The following is a 21,042-nucleotide window of genomic DNA, read 5'->3' on the forward strand; positions in this document are numbered from 1 at the left end:
TTGAAACTTATATGTTAAAGAAATAGAAAGAAAACCTCTCGGACTGAGCACAAAACTATTTCATCTCGTTCTTTATTTGTTTCCGCTCAGCCCTATATATTGAAGTACAGTCAATGAAAGACTGATATATCAGCGTTTGAATGTAAATAAGTGGTAAAAGAATAAAAGTTACAAAATTTAAGCATACATTGATTACATATTTATACTGGAATATCTAACCTACAGTGATTACGAGTATATGGGAGTTTGATTATTACTATCACTACCTTCCTCTTGTGATTCACTCTGTTCCTGCTTATCTCCCTTATCATCACCTTCCTTTTCTATAATTTGAATGAAAATTTAAAATAAGTAAGTTGTGACTGCTTCTCAGATTCTTTTATGCTTTAATGATTTTAAATGTTAAAACGACAGTAACATGCCACTTGGAACCAGTCTAATATTGAGTACAGACGGTAGGGGGTAAATCTTTCGCTCAGATAAAAGTGAGTATTGAACGGGTTCTGAATATCGTAGTTCATATGAATGACTAAAACGAAGAAAACTGAATTCAAATGCTGAAGTAAGAATGTAGTAAATATTTTTAGACATCATGGTTATAAAAATACTAGTATTTCATTAATGCTTTTTGACTAGCTCTCCTTTTCCTTTATAAAATAGAATTTCCATTTTCTATTGTCATATCAGTCTTCAGATTAAAGAACGTTTAATACAGTTTCGCTATAAACTACTTTATTATGAGTTATGTTCACACAACACACACAAGCTCTCAACTCCACAACAAACTCCTAGACCCCTGCACATTATGTTCCACAGCACTATTATGACACCGAGCAAACCCCTAAACCATACGTAGATGTACCTTTTTTGGCTGATGCTGGTTTTGATTTCCCTTCTTTTTTAACGTCACTCTTTGCTAATAAAACAGGTATTACAAGTTGTAAGCTCTGTTGCAAGTTAGTGTTATGAATAATACACTAGTATAATGAAGTTAATTGCTCTAAAATTATTATAATTCTAGCAACAACCAAAAGTGAAAATTATTTAACAAACTTCATCTGCTCTACAAGATGAAAAGTTGTTGATAAATATTGACAAGGGTCCCATTTCACAAAAGTTCATCAGTTTCACCCTAAGTTCTCTCCTTAAAGAATGGACTTTTAAAACCCCTTTGTTTCATAGGATATAATTCGTATATTTTTAAGAAGGTGTTGTTTATTTATTTTAAGCCAAATCTATCTTATCTTTCTTTAGCTCGATCAGATTCTTAGAATAGTCAAATAGTTAGACGAATCTACATAAAACGATGTATGTCCTATGTTCTAACTTTGTCCTAAGTAGGCTTCCTGAAATGGACACATGTAAGATATCAATATGCAGTTTTAATAAAAAGCTCAACATTAAACTGGATATTGCCAAAAAAAAATACTGATGGAAACATATGGCAACACTGGAATTCCTTTGAAATTAATACAATACATTCTAAAGACAGAACAATATTAGAACTTATGTGTAAAAAAACTGAAAATGTAATCTGAAACAAAACAAATAATTCGAGCGCTCATGTGTTTTATAAGAAAGGCGAAAGCATAAACATGAATATATAGGACACCTGATGTGAATGCGTGACAAGATGTCAAAAATATAACTGAAAAAAAAAATTTGAATTCACCAAGTCAAAATACAAGTTATGCAAGGAAAAAGAGTTAAGAAATGTTAAAGTTCCTGGAACATAGATGAACCAAATGTACTCCTAGACAGGAATAGAATTACTGCAGAAAACTTGAGAAAGGAAAGAGGTGAACAGCTGATACAGCAAAAACTGCAAACAACAAAAAATTGAAAAAGATAAAAATAGCAAAAAAACCCAAAAAAAAAAAAAAAAAAAAAAAAAAAAAGAAAACACAACCAACGTGACTTCTGGTATCGTACACATTGAAAAATTCACACTGAAAAATTCGTTTGATTTATGTAACTTTTTTGTTTGTATAATTTCCTTGTTACCTGATGGATTTTAATAAAATAAAAAGTGTCTAAGACAGAAGAACTCATGCTATCAGACTAATGCACAAAATGTCTGCCACACTTAATCAGTACTTTATTTGCCTACATTCCATTTATGAAACTAATGTCTGGGCGAAGTGTTTGAGGAAAAGTATCAATAATTTCTGGCAGATGCTTTCCTGTCTTTTACGATTTTTATTTTATAAAAATCTGTCATTTTATTTTATAAAAATCTGTCAAGTTATAAGTAAATTATAAGCAAAAATGATACCAGAATTGAGTGTACGATACCGAAAAGCCACGTGGGTCGGCCACCCTGATCTAAATACATCTAAGAAGAAAAAGAGTGGTGATATATTGGTACACTTATACATCAGATGGAAGCAACATCTGCAGCTTACACAATGTATGTAATGAAATCCTTTAGTCTAAAACTGGTAAGTAAATAATAATAGAAATAAATTAGAAGTGCAGAAGGATAGATCCAGTGAATATAACACAGGATTATAAATGCTTGGGATACCATCAATTTATCAATGAGTAATCTGACATGTTGACTGAAAATTTAAACTGTAAGCAGTTATTTGAAAACAATCTATACTTGGAGTAACGAAACATGTTTTGAATAAGTTTTAAAACTAGAGCCATCACTGAAAGTTTATACATACAAACCAGCTTTTGTGTAAAAGAGAAAATGAGACGAATTGTCTAGGTCCAAGGGTGCACAACTCTGTAACACATCAACCTTCCACTGAAATATGCTTATCTAGATGTCATGCTGATGGAACTGGGATCCCATTATAAAGTGGTTGGTTGGATATACTCCTATGTACCAATTCTGGCAATATGCAGTTTCGGTCTAAGTAAAAGGGCCCATAACTCTGCAATGATTGGGCTGACCCCAAACAAAATTATGTCACCAATATCTTTCTGTCATGTTAACATGGTGATAATATGTATGAAGTTTGATTGGAATCTCTTAAAAAGAGTTTAAGAAGATAAAGTCATATTTGTTTCTCATTTTTCTTGCAATGGACTGATTGACCAAAAGGTAGCTTTAATATATCCCTACTGACTTTACTTGTCACGCAGCATAATAGTGCACCACTCTCATCCATCTGAGGTCCGTCAAAATCCCATGACAAATCTCTGATTCATTTCTTCTGTTCATGTGGTGAGCGTTCACTCTCATAATTACTACCAGTGTAACGGTCAGTTTTTTCCCCAGTCAGTCACTGGGAACAGATTCAGTATTTCAATGGCCGCCATTATTCGGCACGCCATATTGAAAATTTAAACAGTATCTTAGTAAAATACTTGCTCACAATGACTTAATACGAAACTGCATGACTGCAATTAATACAGTGTCAATACTGAAAAGGAGATAGTCACGCCTTTCATGGCCAATTCTGATTGGTTCGCGAAGATTTGTCGCGAAATGTTGCTGATTAGCTTTAACCTTTTACTTGTAATGTTAAACTAACAATATTGGCGAAATTTGCTACAGATTCAACTAGGGACCCATGGCAAAACTCTGGTATGCGAAAAGGAATAGCACAGAATTTGAACAGTCAGATTACTCAGTAACTGTAAATATCAGGTAAATTTATCATGTAACAACCTTCTCTCTCAAATTCTGGTGCTGGTTCATATGAAACTTCTTGTTGCTCTGCAATGGCTTCTGTTGAAAACAAAATAACTAACAGAATTAGTTTTTTATAAAAGCAGATCATAAGCATGAGTATGATATTTAGTTAAATGTATAGCAGTTAGTTCAATATGTTAGTAACAGTAGAAAACTACAACTTTTATTCATTTCCTTTGCTTGTATAGATTATCAGCTCTTCTTTTCATTTCGTTAAAAAATGCAACTCAGCATAAAATCTGCTTCTTAATTTCAATGCAGTTAAACAGATTTCAAACTGGAGTGACATTTTCTTCTTCAATTCATCATTAAATGTTCAAATGAAGTAGACCACTGAAGCAAAATTTTCTGCAACATCTAAGAATATTTTTGCAAATGCAGAAGCAATGAAAGAGAGATAAACTGTATACTCAACAACTCTCCTAACTTCACACTTTGTTTTTGTTGATATTGAAATTGGATACACTTATAATTTAAGGGTAAGTTAAATTAAACACAACAATATATAAACAACTGGGTATCAATTCACTGAGCTGCAACAGTTGCAATATGGTCATCTAAAAATAAGTCATAAATTTAGTGCAACTTCAAGGTGGTCATGGCTATACAATGAGTACAGCGTGTGCAGGGTAAAACAACTTTGCTGCCAACCTTACTCTTTTCTACTCTTATCCTGACAATATTCAGATGCTATTCTGCAAGCGTGCATTAGCAGATTATCAGATCTATATAGGATATGTGCAGGATTTCTTGCATCAAAATAGCGGTGCAAAATGAATCAAGAAACAAGAGCTGTCAATAATGGTGACAAATGCCCCCGCAGCGCCTTGACCTTTGACCTGGTGACCCCAAAGTCAGTAGGGGTCGTGTACTCAATAAGTACTATCAGCATGTGAAGTTTGAAGGTCCTGGGTGCAGTGGTTCGCGAGTAAAATGCCTTCATGCAAAAAGTTAACGTTGTGACGAACTAACAAACGAACGGACGAACAGTTGAAAACTAATATGCCTCCCTTCGGGGGCATAAAAAAAGGTGCATATTTCTGCATATTCATTTTTACAAATTTTGTTGGTCTGGCAAAGTAAATTTGAAAACTATCAATACTTTTGACATTAAGTCATCTTTTCGTTATTAACTTAATGTGTTGTCATTAGCAACAGTACCTGCTTGATATGAAACTTACAAGCTGATATTCAAATTATAGACTGAATTTTGATTTTCATCAATTCAAAATGTTCAAAGTGTACTACTGCAGTACAGGATTTGCTATTGCGTTACCTTTGATTTACGAATTACCCTAGTATGTATCTGTTACAGGTAAATGAGTATATTTCTTGCTGTCATTGTTTTCTGTTTCATTAATATAAAATAACCATTAAACGTTTTATATAAGTCCAAATTTCATACATATCTGTCAAATTCGGCAGATTTAAAAACAAAAAAAACAAGAGCCATGTCAGACATGGCTAATCCCCCCACCGGGCAGCTGTATTTGCAAATGGAATGTTAATTTTGTGGTTGTTTAGTAATCATTGTAAGTCTTTTGTTTTTTAAAGTCCACAAAAAAACTCCTTACTAGGTAGAGATACCTTATATATATAAAATTAATAAAATACACGTAAAACTGGATGCAAAAAGTTAACGTTGTGACAAACTAACGAACGAACGAACGGACAGTTGAAAACTAATATGCCTCCCTTCGGTGGCATAAAAAAAGGTGCATATTTCTGCATATTCATTTTTACAAATTTTGTTCATCTGGCAAAGTAAATTTGAAAACTATCAATACTTTTGACATTAAGTCATCTTTTCGTTAATGTGTTGTCATTAGCAACAGTACCTGCTTGATATGAAACTTACAAGCTGATATTGAAAATATAGACTGAACTTTGATTTTCATCAATTCAAAAATGTTCAGTGTACTGCTGCTGTACAGGATTTGCTATTGCGTTACCTTTGATTTACGAATTAACCCACGTATCTGTTACAGGTAAATGAGTATATTTCTTGCTGTCATTGTTTTCTGTTTCATTAATATAAAATAACCATTAAATGTTTTATATAAGTCCAAATTTCATTCATATCTGTCAAATTCGGCAGATCTAAAAACAAAAAAACAGGTGTGGAGTTAGAAAAATTGTTGAGTATATTTCAAGGGGTGAATGCGAAAGCGATCTAAGTGCATATAAATACAGAAACTCTTTCGCATTCACCCCTCGATTTATTGCCATCAGTCTAAAATTATACAATAAACAGCCTGCATTTTTGCCAGTTATCATAGATACATATAGGGATGTATATCTGTGATTAGGAATGAACAAAAGTAATCAGAAATATTTAAAAGAACCTTCTAATTGATCGGGATCAACAGAGGGCACCTCTGTTACTTGGAGAGCTGGAACACCTAGCAAGAAAACACAACAAAAGCACAATATTAAACCCCAACAACACTTATCAGTATAAATCCCGCACGATAACTCAAACGATAACATGTTTTGATAATTATAATTTTTCTTCATTAAAATGTTTCAATACAGAAAATATTTTTGTATAACATTACAGTATGCTCTTAACTATTATCACTGACAACCTTTTTAAGTTCAACGATGCATGAGAACCATAACAATCAAATGATAATATAAACATGCTGTCGTTTAAATTATCGTGCGGGAGTAGTACCCTCTAACTGACATCACATAAACAGTAGCTAACTGCAATAGGTATTACGTCATTCTTGATTACAAAAAAAAAATCTTTACTCATAAGACAGCCTCCTGCTAATGAAAATGTAAAAACTGTACCCAGTGTAGTCAACACTTTATTGAAGTCTGTTTTAAATTGTGTTGCAAAGGAGAATTCTCTCCCTTTATAAACAGAACAATTAAATAAATATACCCCCTAGTACTTTTTATGTGATGCAGTTCATGTTTAGTAAATTAAATACTTTTTAAAATCGCTAATTAAGAGATCAAATGATACATGCACCAAGTTAGAAAGGGATTTTCAATGACTCTGATTTCCGATCATACATGTAGTGCACAAATTGTTGTTACTTTTTTATACTCTTATGATTCTGACAACTGCAAATTATATGAAATATTTGCATCCAATTAAGAAACGTGTCAGGTTCCAAAAGATATCAATATTTGGATAATATCCTTTCAGACAAGTTAATCCAAATATCCAAATATGTAAATTTCAATGAAAGGGATTTTATCCTGGAGTTGTTCCATATATACTTAACACCAATGACTGATATTGAGTTACTGACCCCAAAAACAATGGGTTTTTATTTTCCTTAAAGTTGAACTTAGTCTTTGTCTAATGTTTCAAAGCTATAGCTATTATACTTTCTGATTTAGAATCCCGAAATGCTGCAGATGAAAATGTGAAAGGCCATATAGTATAATACATCACATTTTTTCATCTAGCATTTCACAACATGTGTACCTATACCAGAAATGAGAGTCAGAGAAATCTGTTCAAAATGATTAAAAAATGTCCGTGCAAACATATAATAAGTTAAATGAAAATAACATATAAAATATATCGCTAAACTATATGATGAATGTATTGAGAATTTGAATGACTTGATGGTGTAGTGTTACTTTGTAATTAAAAACTAGTGCTGTGCATGTAAGGAAAACTTTACAAGGCAAAAATCTTCTAGATTTATAATACTGAATACAAGGTAGTGTTGAATCCAAATGGCAACCTTAAAATCTGTGAAACAATAGTTTTATATGACCACTTACCAATACAAGATTCAAATATTTTGTCTGATTTAGATGTAAGTAAGAAATAAATAGAACTATATACATGCTGGATAAGTCATTTAATAATTATGCTTTAGACACACAATGTCTGTATATTTAAAATTGAAGACAACAAAATGCCATCAACGTATTTCAGAAACCACTGCTCAGAAAATATATAACATGTAAAATCTTTATGCAACTCAAACATAGCTAATAGCTTTTCAAGTCGAAAATAATGAAAACAAAATCTGTCAACAAAACCAACTGAACAGTAACTGTTCCAAAAGTTTTACTTATTGACTGCGTTGGATGTGTGGTTTCATTTGGAATGATTGTATAAATTGTATTAAACTTCTGAGCTGGCTCTGGCGGCCATTGTTCTATAATTATTTGAGCTACAAACAGAAAGAAATATTCATGAATTCCACTAACTGTTCAAACCAGAATCCATTCTGTAAGAAGAGTACGTATACTATAATGAAAGATGAGCCAAATAACGATTTGAAAAAAAATGTACATGGAAACTAGTATATATGCATTGAGGATAAAGCAGAGATTATTCTCATAGAAATGTTGGACTGCTCGAGAACATATATAAGCCGCGCCATGAGAAAACCAACATAGTGGCTTTGCGACCAGCATGGATCCAGACTTGCCTGTGCATCCGCATAGTATGGTCAGGATCCATGCTGTTCACTAACGGTTTCTCTAATTGCAATAGGCTTTAAAAGCAAACAGCATGGATCCTGACCAGACTGCGCGGATGCGCATGCTGGTCAGGATCCATGCTTGTCGCAAAGCCACTATGTTGGTTTTCTCATGGCGTGGCTCATACAAAGATAATGATAAGAATCATTATTCAGAAGAGGAGGTAACTAGATGTGTGTCCATAGAACACCTGGTGCCCCGACTCCTGTCACTGAAGAATGCACTACAGAGCTTGTTTTTCACCCAAAAAAAAGTAAAATATGTCTTCCTGGTGACCACTTACCATGCAAAAATTGCAAAATGCCACAAATTAAGGACCATAACTCCAGGGAAAATCATTGAACCATAACATTCCAACAATATACACAACTCATCTTGGTAATGGTAAACTGTGTGAAGTATGCTGGAATTCTAACCAGTGATACAGGAGAAGTAGTACAGACCAAAGAATCTGACAAATCAAAGGTCATAACTCCACTGAGAATCACTGTAGCAGAACAGGCCGATAATATGCATAGTAAGACTTGACACTGATCACTCCTGTATAATTTGGTGAAAATCGGCCCTGTCATAAATTATAAGAGAAGTGGCTAAAGCTTTACAATATCTGACAAACCAAGGGCAATAACCATGTTGAAAAACAACAAACTAGACCATGCTGACAATATGTACTACTAGGTTTGCCAATTATCACTTCTGTGAAGTCTGGTGTAATTCCTCCAGGTGGTATCAGAGCAGTTGCATGGACAAGGTAAAATACAAAAAATCAAGGGCCATAACTCCACTGAAAACTGAAACATGCCAACAATATGCACAATGAGGCTTGGTATTGATAACTCCTGTAAAGTTTGTTCAAATTCAACCCGATAATAATAGAGAAGATGCCGAAACATGATTAAATTTTATCAATCAATGGCCATAACTACACTGAAAATCATCTAACCAGAAAATGCTGACAATATACACAATTAAGCTTGGCACTAATCACTCCTGTGAGGTTTGGTAGAAATCTGCCCAGTAATATAACAGAAGTGGCGAAAACATCACAAAATTTGATAAATCAAGGGCCATAACTCAGTTGAAAATCATAGAACCAGAAAATGCTGATGACATGCACAACTTGGCTTGGCAATGAACACTCTGTGAAGTTTGGTGTATATCCACCTGATGGTGTCGGAGGAGTTGTTGGACAAACTTGTGACAGATAAGCAGGTAGACATCTAATGGATGGAAAGACAGACAGAACTAAATCAATATGTCTTCCCCACCACATGTTGGAGACATAATAACTCAAGCACAATTTATTAAAACAAAAGGAAAAGAGCAGATACATGCAGTGGGCTGGGAATCTGTATGACATTAGAGACAGGGTATGTTGAAGAAGCAATTTGTAAGGAAGAATTATTGGAAAATAATGATATATATAATAAGATACTTATATGTAGTGTATTACATATAACAAATAAACAAGACAAAATATAATGTAAACAGTGATTTTATGTTAATGTCAAAATACCCCTAAATTACACATTTATTAATATCTTCAATCGAAGTGCTTTTTTTCAATGCTGATCATGTTCTTAATCATGCTGTTTTCAAATGTTTCCTTATAAAGGATAGGTTGCCATCACTTGTGTCATTTGCCTCTGTTTTATAATCAGTTTTATATTTCCATATACACATCTGCAAGAATTTTCTATGTAGTTACAGGTTTTAAACAATTCTGATCAGAAAGAAATATTCCCACAAAAATCACCCTACAAAAGGGAAATTAAAATGGTATTAACATGTTTTGTTATAACAATGGAATTGTTATGTGTAGCAAACAGCACAAGTGAAATGGGTCAGGCAAACAAGACACTAGGATGTACACAATTAAAATGAAATAAAATTACAAACCTTCTTTTTCATCTGTGTCATCCAAACATGAAAAGCAAAACAAAACCATGTAAATAAAAGAAACATTAAAATGTAAAATTAAAAACAACATAATGCTTAAATCAGGTAAACAGTACCGTAATTTAAACTAGTAATATAATTCAATGACAAATTTTGCTTAGAATTGTATGAGTTTTATCAATACTTGTTTGTTACTATGTGCCGTTAATTATATCATCACCTAAGTCAAATATTTAACAAGAAAAAGTCTGAAGATACGACAAGGTACAATTACGTTTTACGACAAAAGCACCAAAATATGAACGTGGTTAATCTGTTTCTTGTAATCAAAAAAAAAAAAGAAAACTGCCAAAAAAGAACCCGAATATCCTCTGAAGTTATACATACTTGTTAGTGTTACTTATATAAGACTTAATTTGCTACAACAGAGATGAAACATTCACAGTCATATTTCAAATCTGATGAGACAGATGAAGAAAAATATTAGACATTCCATGTATTATATGAAAATTATAATAAATATAAATATGGATAACTACAGCACTCAAGTGCCACTAATGTGTCAGCTGATTATATATCTAAGAGGAGCTGTCAGGGGACAGCAACGCTTGACTATTCATCAGCCTTATCACTTGAATTGCCTTGTTAACTAAAAGAATACAGAAGTCAAAAAGGGGCATAATTTTGTAAAAATGCAAAACACATTTATGGAACCTGTACAATTCTTGTTTGGTCATCACAATGGACAGGTGTGTGGAGTTTCAATCCATTCACATAACTAGTATTGAGATACTTACTTAATAACAAAAACTTAACCAACTTGAGATGGTGAAGCAGATGCACATGCTGAAGACAGTGTGAGTGCAACAGCTCTACCTATTCTCTGAATAGTCCAGCAAAAAGTCCTTATGTGTTAAAATCCCAAAACTATATACTGTATAGATAGTATGTTATAAAACATCTGGTGTCAGAAAAGATATTTTTTAAGTTAAGTAAAACAAAACAAATTGAAACAAAGTGTAAGGCATGAACGTAACTTGAAAAAAATTAATCAAGGACATTAATAAGAAGTCTCTAAAAATCTATTAATTCTACAATATATATTTTTTTAAAATAAAAAAAAGAGAAAAAAACAAAAACAAATAAGCAACTACATTATACAGTATTTTATCCCTACAACCAAACTACTTGGGTAATAAAAATTAATTTTGTAAAAAAATAAGAGAGATTTATAAGAGACATTATATAATTATAAAGATTATTCAACCAAAAATTATTAGTTTTAAATATCTGAGAAGGAAATAAGGGTCAATACTTTCACCTTTTAAAAACTTCTTAAAATGAAATTCACAGATACTATTATAGATGTCCCATCTCATAATTCAGAAAAAAAAAAAGACTTTATGCAGCACATTCCAACCAATCTTTTATGCAAACAATATACTTTTTCATTGGTTAACTTTGGCAGAATTTAACAGAATTCAGGTAGGTAAACAAATATATAATAGAAAAGGTGCAAATAAATTCAAGTTTTATTGCAAATAAGTATTTGAAGTAGCCGTTAAGCCCAGATATATTTCTGAACACAAAGATAAAGAGTAATCAAAGCTATATGAACTAAATGAATATAAAATCAAAACACAACAGGATGTGATATATATATAATATAAATCTATATATTATAATCCGTTGCCCATATAAGGAACACACACATTCTACAATTATATCTTGCATATTAAACTAACAGAAACTGCAGAATTTAGCAATTTCTTTCGTTAATTTCAGTGTGGTGCAAGTAACTTACCTATGGGAATCATTTATTAATGAGCTCTGTAAAAACTATGGAAACAGCTACCCAGAAACCATATGCAGCTTTGATTTGAGTACATTTATATTTAGAATATAGCATCGCCTGGCATTATCCAAGAGATTAAACATAGAAACATGCAAGTAAAGTTGACACAGGTAACTGACGCTTGATCAACTGCAATTCTTAAGAAAATCACATTGATAGAAGATCTAAAGGTAATAAACAATGAGTAAAAGTTATTCCAATTCCATAAAATTATAAAAGGACAAATCACAACAGTGGATAGGTCATGCAGTATCAAATTTCAATATGGCTACTAGTACAATAAAGGTTTGATAATACTGCAGCACTCTGGAAGTTACTGACAACTTCTCTACATGTATCTAAGGTTGAGGATGAGACAACTTCTGACATGATGTCTTGTATCAAATTGTCATAGAGAAATGATGGGGATCAAAACCACAATACTTAGAGCTATAACAACCCTTTTGACATAGCAGGCTTGCCCCTCTTATTGTTGGATTGTTTGGAAAAATCAGACTGCTTCGGACGAAAACCTCTTACTGGATATCTTCCATGGGCTTTCATTTGACACCTCAAAATACACTGAATGAAAAAATGGTAAATGCTAAAAAGTGTGTATATCAGACAGCTAAACAAATCTATTTTCATATGCATACTCTGTGTAACACAAAAATCAGTGAAAATTGAAATCATGCCATGCAGTTAGCAGATTGGAATTATTTCTTAAATAATTATTGAACTTTTAGCCCCAAACACGACCAATTGAGAGTGAAATGGCAGTAAGCCAAGATTCCTCGTAAAAGAATTTCACAATAATGAAACAATTCTTTAATTTTTGTCGTTATTAAAAAAAGACATTAATAATTTGTTATGTTAGTTACATGTCCAACAGTACTTACATTTAAGGTATTAGATTTTTTTGTGACACTGGTAAATATCATACATCAAACAGCAAATCTCTTGAGTTTCTTTGTGTCAAAATAGGTAAAAGCTTGGAACCATTACAAACTTGCATCAAAATAGGTAAAAGCTTGAAATAATTACAAATTTGTGTCAGAATCAGTAAGAGCTTGAAATCAATACAAACTTGTGTCAAAATTGGTTAAAGTTTGAAACCATTACAAACTCATGTCAGAATTGGTATAAGCTTGGAACCATTATAAACTCAAAGGTTTGGCTGGTAGGATGATGACATTACCAATGTTTATTACTGATCTATACCTTAAACAGAATGTGTATATAACCCGAACCATAAACAGAAACACGCAGGCTACAAAAACAAAACACTAGTAGTTCCTTAGTTTCTTACATGTAAAACACTGCATATGCTTGTCAAATTCCTGTTTTAACACCTGCTTTGAACTCAGAAAACTGTTAGAAAGATTTGTTATTATTGCAACTTTGTTTAATGTCCTCCAAAAACCTTTGCAGTTATTGCTGAGAACTGTCAACTTAATTTATTTCATTTTGTTGGGTTTAATGTCGCACCAACACAATTATAGGTCATTTGGCGACTTTCCAGCTTTGATGGTGGAGGAAGACCTAATAGGTCACCCTCTGTGCATTATTTCATCACAAGCAGGCTACTGGTTAGAACCACCAACCTCCTGTAAGCCAGCTGGATGGCTTCCTCACATGAAGAATTCAACGCCCCCATGTGAGGTTCAAACCACATCGATGAGGGGCAAGTGATTTGAAGTCAGCGACCTTAACCATTTGGCCATGGAGGCCCTCTGTCCACTTAAGACCTTAATACAGATGTTACTCTAATAACAAGTGATTATGGGAAAAACATAACATGGGCTGATGATTATTTCCTGTCTCACACCTGATCCTTCTGAACTGTGTCCACTAACCTCGTACAAGATATTGAGGATAAATATTAGAAAGTACATTCTTCAGTTCAGCAGCTAACTAACAACAACCATCACCTCAGTGCAGAAAAACTGGTTAACTGGTTAACTATGTCTATTTAGAAGTTGCAGTTAACCTCTTTTGCACTGAGGTGACAGTATATGATGAAGAAATATATATATATATATATTTAGAAGTGTGACATAACATGCTTATATATTAAAAAAACCTATCTACTTATATTTACGTGCATAAGACTGAAAAAGCTAGCTAGCTATCAGAAAATTTACACAGACATTAAATAGATATCTTTAAAGCTTTCTATGAAGAAACAAATATATTTAGGGCATAGATCATAAAAAAGTAAACAAAACTGAAAAAGGTAAAAAAAATGCAACTACACTCTTTAAATATTTCATAACAGAAATGAAATTATCAAAAAATGATAAAGAATGAAATTTTTATAAAATTGAGGTAACAAAAAAAATCCTTCAGGAAGACACTTTGCATATGGCTTTTGATAAACATATGTGTTTCTAATTTGATGAATTATTACTATAACTAAGGTCTTTGTTTAGAAAAAAATGAAATTTATCTGCAGATACACTCCATGTAACATACAAACAAGAGCACCGCCTTGCGGGTGCTGACGCTCATCTGATTTTTTTTGTGTAATAGAAATATTGTCCTACCCATGATTTTCTAAGTCTAAAAAGGGCCATCATTCTTGCAAAAAGCAGGATAGAGTTATGTTTCTTGATGTACAGTGTCCACTTATGATGGTGAAAAACTGTTGCAAGTTTTAAAGCAATAGCTTTAATAGTTTATGAGAAAAGTTGACTTAAACATAATACTCAACCAAGAAAATGATTTTCTAAGTCCAAAAGGGGCAATAATTATTGCAAAAAGCAGGATGGAGTTATGTTGCTTGCTGTACAGGGTCAGCTTATGATGGTGAACAAGTGTTGCAAGTTTCAAAGCAATAGCTTTGATAGTTTAAGAGAAAAAGTTGACCTAAACATAAAACTTAACCAAGAAATCTGATATTTTCTAAGTCAAAAAGGGGCCATAAATCTTGCAAAAAGCAGGACGGAGTTATGTTTCTTGCTATACAGGGTTTAACTTATGATGGTAAAAAGTGTTGCAAGTTTTAAAGCAATAGCTTTGATAGTTTAGGATAAAAGCTGACCTAAACATAAAACTTAACAAGAAAACTGATTTTCTAAGTCCAAAAGGGCAATAATCTTGCAAAAAGCAAGATGGAGTTATGATTCTTGACGTACAGGGTCTGCTTATGATGGTGAACAAGTATTCCAAGTTTCAAAGCAATAGCTTGATAGTTTAGGAGAAAAGTTGACCCTAAACATAAAAATTAACCAAGAAATCTGATATTTTCTAAGTACAAAAGGGGCCATAAATCTTGCAAAAAGCAAGATGGAGTTATGTTTCTTGCTATACAGGGTCAGCTTATGATGGTGAACAAGTATTCCAAGTTTCAAAGCAATAGCTTTGATAGTTTAGGAGAAAAGCTGACCTAAACATAAAACTTAACCAGGCAACGCCGACGCAGACGCCAACGCCGACGCCGACAACCGCTCAAGTGATGACAATAACTCATCATTTTTTTTCAAAAAATCAGATGAGCTAAAAATGCTTTAACTGACATAAATTAACTGGGTTTTGTCTCAAAAATAAATTCCAATTCTGATAATTAAAAATCAAAAGGACATTCTAAGATAAACCCTAAGTGGTAAAAATCATCTTACTTTCCAACTATGAGCATAACTGCTAAGAGATTTTGTGAAAAAAAAAAAAACAACAAAAACTCTTCTTGTTTTACTGATCATTTCTGTAACAATTTCTTTAACAGCAAGACAGTTTTGTATCCTAAACAGCAGAGATGTTTTCAAATTTGGTTTATTTCACTCGAGATTAGTTAACATAACATTTAACAATCTCAAAGCCACATAAAGCATTTTATCTTATTTTGATATTAGTTCAACAGTGGTATATAATTAATGTTATTTAGCTTTTTATGCAGTGTGCATTTTGTGACATTTTTAACCAATGCTTGTGCTTGTTATTATGATGTCATATCATGTAAAAATATGCGTGAACATTCTTTAGTTCAATGCTGAGTATTGGCCACAAGCATATGGATTTAGCACTTATAACATTATCTTACTCCACTGTTTTCATAATCCTATTAATCTAAATTGTGTATATATCTATATTTTAGTCTTCAGTATTTCCCCATTTCTATCTGATGGTTTAAAGGGAAGTTTGAGAGACAGATCATCAAAAATATATACCTCATTATACACCACATAAAAAATTAATTTTATTCTCTTTATAAATGCTTCATTGCTAGATTTTTTTATGTTTGCATCTGTTCAACTTTCTTCACAGCTTTAATTGTTGACACCCTATTTACTTATTCCTATGGAACAACATGTGTTTTTCAATCAAGCCTAAAACAGCAGGGAAACCCAATAACACCTTATTCTTTTAAAGAACAAGAAGCAATGACCATTTCACCATGTTTAGCAATTGCCTAGGTAGTTAAATGTTACAACAAACCCTTCCACCACATTCACAGCTGTTAGCAGGCACATGCTCTCCATTAACATACAAGAGGTGGCAAGAATTTATTCACTTACAGGTTTAAACACTGATACAATTCAGACTAGCTTTGCCTTTTATTTATTTTAACCTTTACTCTGGTCCATCATTCAATTTTGGTAGTACCACTTATTTTTCAAAGGTGTTCACTGAAAATTTACTGACTGAATAACAAACAGTGCATACAATGATCAGCCTGCACGGACGTGCAGGCTGATCTTGGTCTGCACTGGTCGCAAAGGCAAAACCAGGTTAACAAACTGAATATGGAAGTTGAAGGTGCTGCATATTTTGAGGCCCACATGGTAGATGGGGAACCTCAATGTCTAACCTGGTTGAGTTTTGTTACTTATTACTTATGAACCAGAATATCTTTGGGAGAACACAAATGATAATAAATATTTAAAAGGGAAAAAAAAACAAAAACATTTTGGATTAAAGCAATAAGGAATGTTGGGAAATACTAAAAAAAAAATGTGAGTGATTTAAGTAAAAAAAAATGGATAGATGAACAATAGATAAAATTGCAATGAATTGTTCACTAGATGATTCATTGTCAGGTAAAATGAATTTTATTGTTACTTAAAAGTCACCTATCTTTTCTGAATGTATTATAACAATATGTGTATGCAATGGTAGATTATAAGGGGAAAACCTAGACTACCTGGCTCAATGGCATGCCAGTAATGTAATCTTTAGTTTACAACTATTATACACTTAAAAAAACAACAGAAAAAAAACACAAATATGTTTACTATGTTTTAAGTAAAACTGATGTAAGATTATCCATCCTAGTCTATTGATTATGTAAAAACTTTGCCAAATTATGGTTAAATACAAGAACAAGCAGTGCTGTACATTGGAAACACAGGATCTACCTTTCACGGAACCATCTTTATTGAAGTATAATTCACCAAAAATCTTTTGTATCTGTGACATGGCGTGGTCTGGATTAGAAGACCCGTGAACAGCATTTCTAAGGGTGTCTTGTCCATATAAAGCTCTGAGCCTGCAATACAAAAGTCAAAATTAGATCAGGTGAAGACTGCATGACAATAATCATAATATATCAGTATTAGTGGAAATTATAAGCAAAATACAAAATTATTCCAAGCTGCATTAGGAACACAATGATTTGCATGCATGCATGCATGTACAAAGTTAGGGTATAAAGCTGATTGGTTGTGAAGATCATAATGAATGTTTAAAATAGCTGCTTACATAAATAATGACTGGTCAGGCCTATTTTCTAAGACAAGTGTAAATAAGAATGTTATAAGGGGTCAAATCTATGAAATAGGATATTCCTATACTATCACTGGCCAAGTAAGAGACATTGGTGAAATATGACATACTAACATCTACAGCCAAAGAAATCTATGATATGAGACATTCTCATAGATTATTATCAAATATGTAAAAAGCATATCTTCTTTAGCAAATTCTCTAGAGGTCAAGTCATTATGACAAATTCACTGACCTAATACTACAAGGGTTTACTAAAGTTTCAATAATTTTGAAACAGAAATGAAAAGACAGAGAGACAGACAGACAGACAGACAGATGAATATACAATATATATATATATCTTTAAAATTAAAGTCTGTATACACATACATGCAAAATATCTAATATTTAAAGAACACTTTTACAAACAAGATGCAGAATATATATATACATATATCTTTCATACTATATGCGCTAAGTTGGACACAAACATCAGAGTTTAAATAAAGTGGATTAAACTGTAGGGTGCTAAATCTAAGAAAGAAAATAATATTTAATGGTGTCACTTCAACAAAACATGTTATGATCAACTGTCTAGGGAGCAGACATTTAAAAACATTTTCTAAGTTTACTGGTTTTCACTCCCCCCCCCCCCCCCCCCCCCCCCCCCCACCCACTGTTCTTTTTTTATAACTTGAAAGAAAAGTAATTATGTGTCATGTTAACAAAAAGCTTATAGATGACATTCCACTGCAATAACAGAATTTTACAAGTAAGTAATGGAAAATACAGGCTGACATACCAGCATTGAACGGACTGAAATTTATTGAATAAATACTTTACAGGTGTTAATTCAATAAGACAGCATCAGTATTAAAGAACATTTTCTATTTCCAAGTATGTGTTTGACAATCAAAATTTGAAGCAAAGGCAGTTAATAACAAGAGCTGTCTCCATAGGATGACACATGCCCCCGATGGCACTTTGAATGAATAGTTATGGCCGATATTAGAGTTTAGGACCTTTGACCTACGGACCTAGGTCTTGCGCGCGACACGTCGTCTTACTGTGGTACACATTCATGCCTAATAATTTTAAAATCCATGCATGAATGACAAAGATATGAACCGGACACGTCCATCAATGTACTATCATGAAATATGACCTTTAACGTCTAAGTGTGACCTTGACCTTTGAGCTACGGACCTGGGTCTTGCGCGCGACACGCCGTCTTACAGTGGTACACATTCATGCCAAGTTATTTGAAAATTCATCCATGGATGACAAAGATATGGACCCGACACGAATGCACTATCATGAAAAATGACCTTTAACGTCTAAGTGTGACCTTGACCTTTGAGCTACGGACCTGGGTCTTGCGCACGACATGTCGTCTTACTGTGGTACACATTCAGTCCAAGTTATTTGAAAATCCGTCCATCGATGACAAAGATATGGACCGGACACGAAAATTGCAGACAGACTGACAGAATGACAGACGGTTCAAAAACTTTATGCCTCCCTTCGGGGGCATAAAAATACACTATGAGCCATGCAATTTACCACAACTTAAAACCAGCATCTTGCGACTATATATGCCACTAAAGTAACAATTTAATTATTGTAACATATCTCACAACCAGCTCCTCTGTAATATTCAGCCGAGATCAAATCTGTGTCACCAAACCATTCTATTAAATAGACCTAGGTATAGGTACCACCACTAGACTGGTACTCTACCATTCCACAGACTTTTTATTGACAACCAGTCTGCAGATAAACATTAGACAAATTAGTCTACAATTAAACAACCCCTCTTCATGACTGTCTATATCCAGTATAAAAATACTAGGCTGTGACCATTCCACTCAATGCCAGATAATTGTGAAGGAATATCCACTACAACTTACAACTAAGTCCATGATGACAGACATCAGAGCTGTTCCTGTGAACATTTTCATTCACTGACAGCATTTTATTTAGAGCAGACACATGGTCCGGTGGTAACACTGTCTGACTTGGAAAGCAGGGGTCATGAGTTCTAGCATCAGCTTTTCATATCAATAATTACTAATATTGGGAGAAGAGTCCTGTGTATTGGTGCTTTACACCTGGCATGCTGGAGAACCAGGGCAGTTTCTGGAACTGGAGTGTCTTCTGTATCTTGTACTATCTTCCAATTTATGTTACTACACATTTGCTAATATATGTTAACCGTGGTGACTATAAATAAGCTCACAAACAAACTCAACACCTCATTTATTGAGACTAACACTGACCACCAGACTAAGCTTTACTGTTTGAATTCCCATGTTTGGCAAACAGTACACATTTAAAACAACCGATCAGAAAACATTAAAACATCTGACTTCCTTTCTGCAGCATAAACCATTTGACTGTCTTACTTTTCAACACCATGTTCCTACAAAGAGGCATCTGGCAATCAAGCTTGTCACACTGTGCAATTACATTTCAAACACCTATCGACTGATTTCTACCGGTAACACTGATAACAGGAAAATCAAAAAAACGTGAAATACCAATTCCCTAAAGGCATGTGCTCAAAAAAAATGTAGGAGTTAGATAAAGGATAAAAGGAAATTCAAATAAAACGTTTGATAAATGTTAACAAAATAGTATCATGTGGGTATTCCAGCCATACTCACGGAAGGTCAGTTCTGAAATTGGAAGAGACAGTCTAGTCTACAATCCTGTGAAAACTGATTCTTATAACTACATTGACACGGTACTACAGAATATAACATCGGGTCTGATTTAAATCTGAGCAATCACAGACCTTGTATAAATCTAAACAGTCCTCCAAAGAATATAATATGATTAATGAGCCGTGCCATGAGAAAACCAACATAGTGGGTTTGCGACCAGCATGGATCCAGACCAGCCTGCGCATCCGCGCAGTCTGGTCAGGCTCCATGCTGTTCGCTTTTAAAGCCTATTGGAATTGGAGAAACTGTTAGCGAACAGCATGGATCCTGACCAGACTGCGCGGATGCGCAGGCTGGTCTGGATCCATGCTGGTCGCACACCCACTATGTTGGTTTTCCCATGGCACGGCTCATTTGTAGTATCCTATGTGAAAGTATTTGAAGTCTTATATTGAGCTCGCATACACTCCTTTATTACATACGTATTTTCAATCTGTATTTACTTACAATGGAACACGAGACATCAATATTTTTTCATACTGATGTGTAAATTTCATATTAGGTGCATGATGTCATTTGTGACATTATTTAAATATATGTTGTTAAAATACCCATTAGCTCATGCTAAAGAAAAATATAATAATATCACGGGTTGATGCGTATGTAATAAAAAGATTACTGGTTTTGCACAGAGAAATATGCGCTTGTTATTTGGCAGAATAATATTGTGCTCCCAGAGTTATGCAATATATCTGCAACAGAACTTGTGTATATTTCTCCATACAAGTCTAGTAACCTATAGATATTTGTTGCTCTAGCTATACTCA

The 21,042-nt window shown here is 33.4% G+C and overlaps 1 protein-coding gene across 24 annotated transcripts in view; it reads right to left on the reverse strand.

The window, feature by feature from the left end:
- The window catches only part of LOC123539431 (thioredoxin domain-containing protein 6-like), a 70,073-nt gene that overhangs the window by 10,669 nt on the left and 38,362 nt on the right, over positions 1–21,042 (reverse strand). For 14 of the 24 annotated variants that reach the window (XM_053529465.1, XM_053529467.1, XM_053529464.1 and 11 more), the window contains 6 exons: positions 17,201–17,331; positions 10,013–10,024; positions 5,995–6,051; positions 3,626–3,685; positions 863–916; positions 267–323 (listed from right to left, as the gene is read on the reverse strand). In XM_053529465.1, the coding sequence (XP_053385440.1) occupies positions 267–323; positions 863–916; positions 3,626–3,685; positions 5,995–6,051; positions 10,013–10,024; positions 17,201–17,331 (371 nt within the window). The remainder of the gene's footprint in view (positions 1–266; positions 324–862; positions 917–3,625; positions 3,686–5,994; positions 6,052–10,012; positions 10,025–17,200; positions 17,332–21,042) is intronic. The other 10 variants (XM_053529469.1, XM_053529473.1, XM_053529471.1 and 7 more) reach the window with 10 other exon arrangements.

Source organism: Mercenaria mercenaria, chromosome 18, assembly GCF_021730395.1.
Source record: "Mercenaria mercenaria strain notata chromosome 18, MADL_Memer_1, whole genome shotgun sequence".
NCBI classification, from domain to species: Eukaryota; Metazoa; Mollusca; class Bivalvia; order Venerida; family Veneridae; genus Mercenaria; species Mercenaria mercenaria.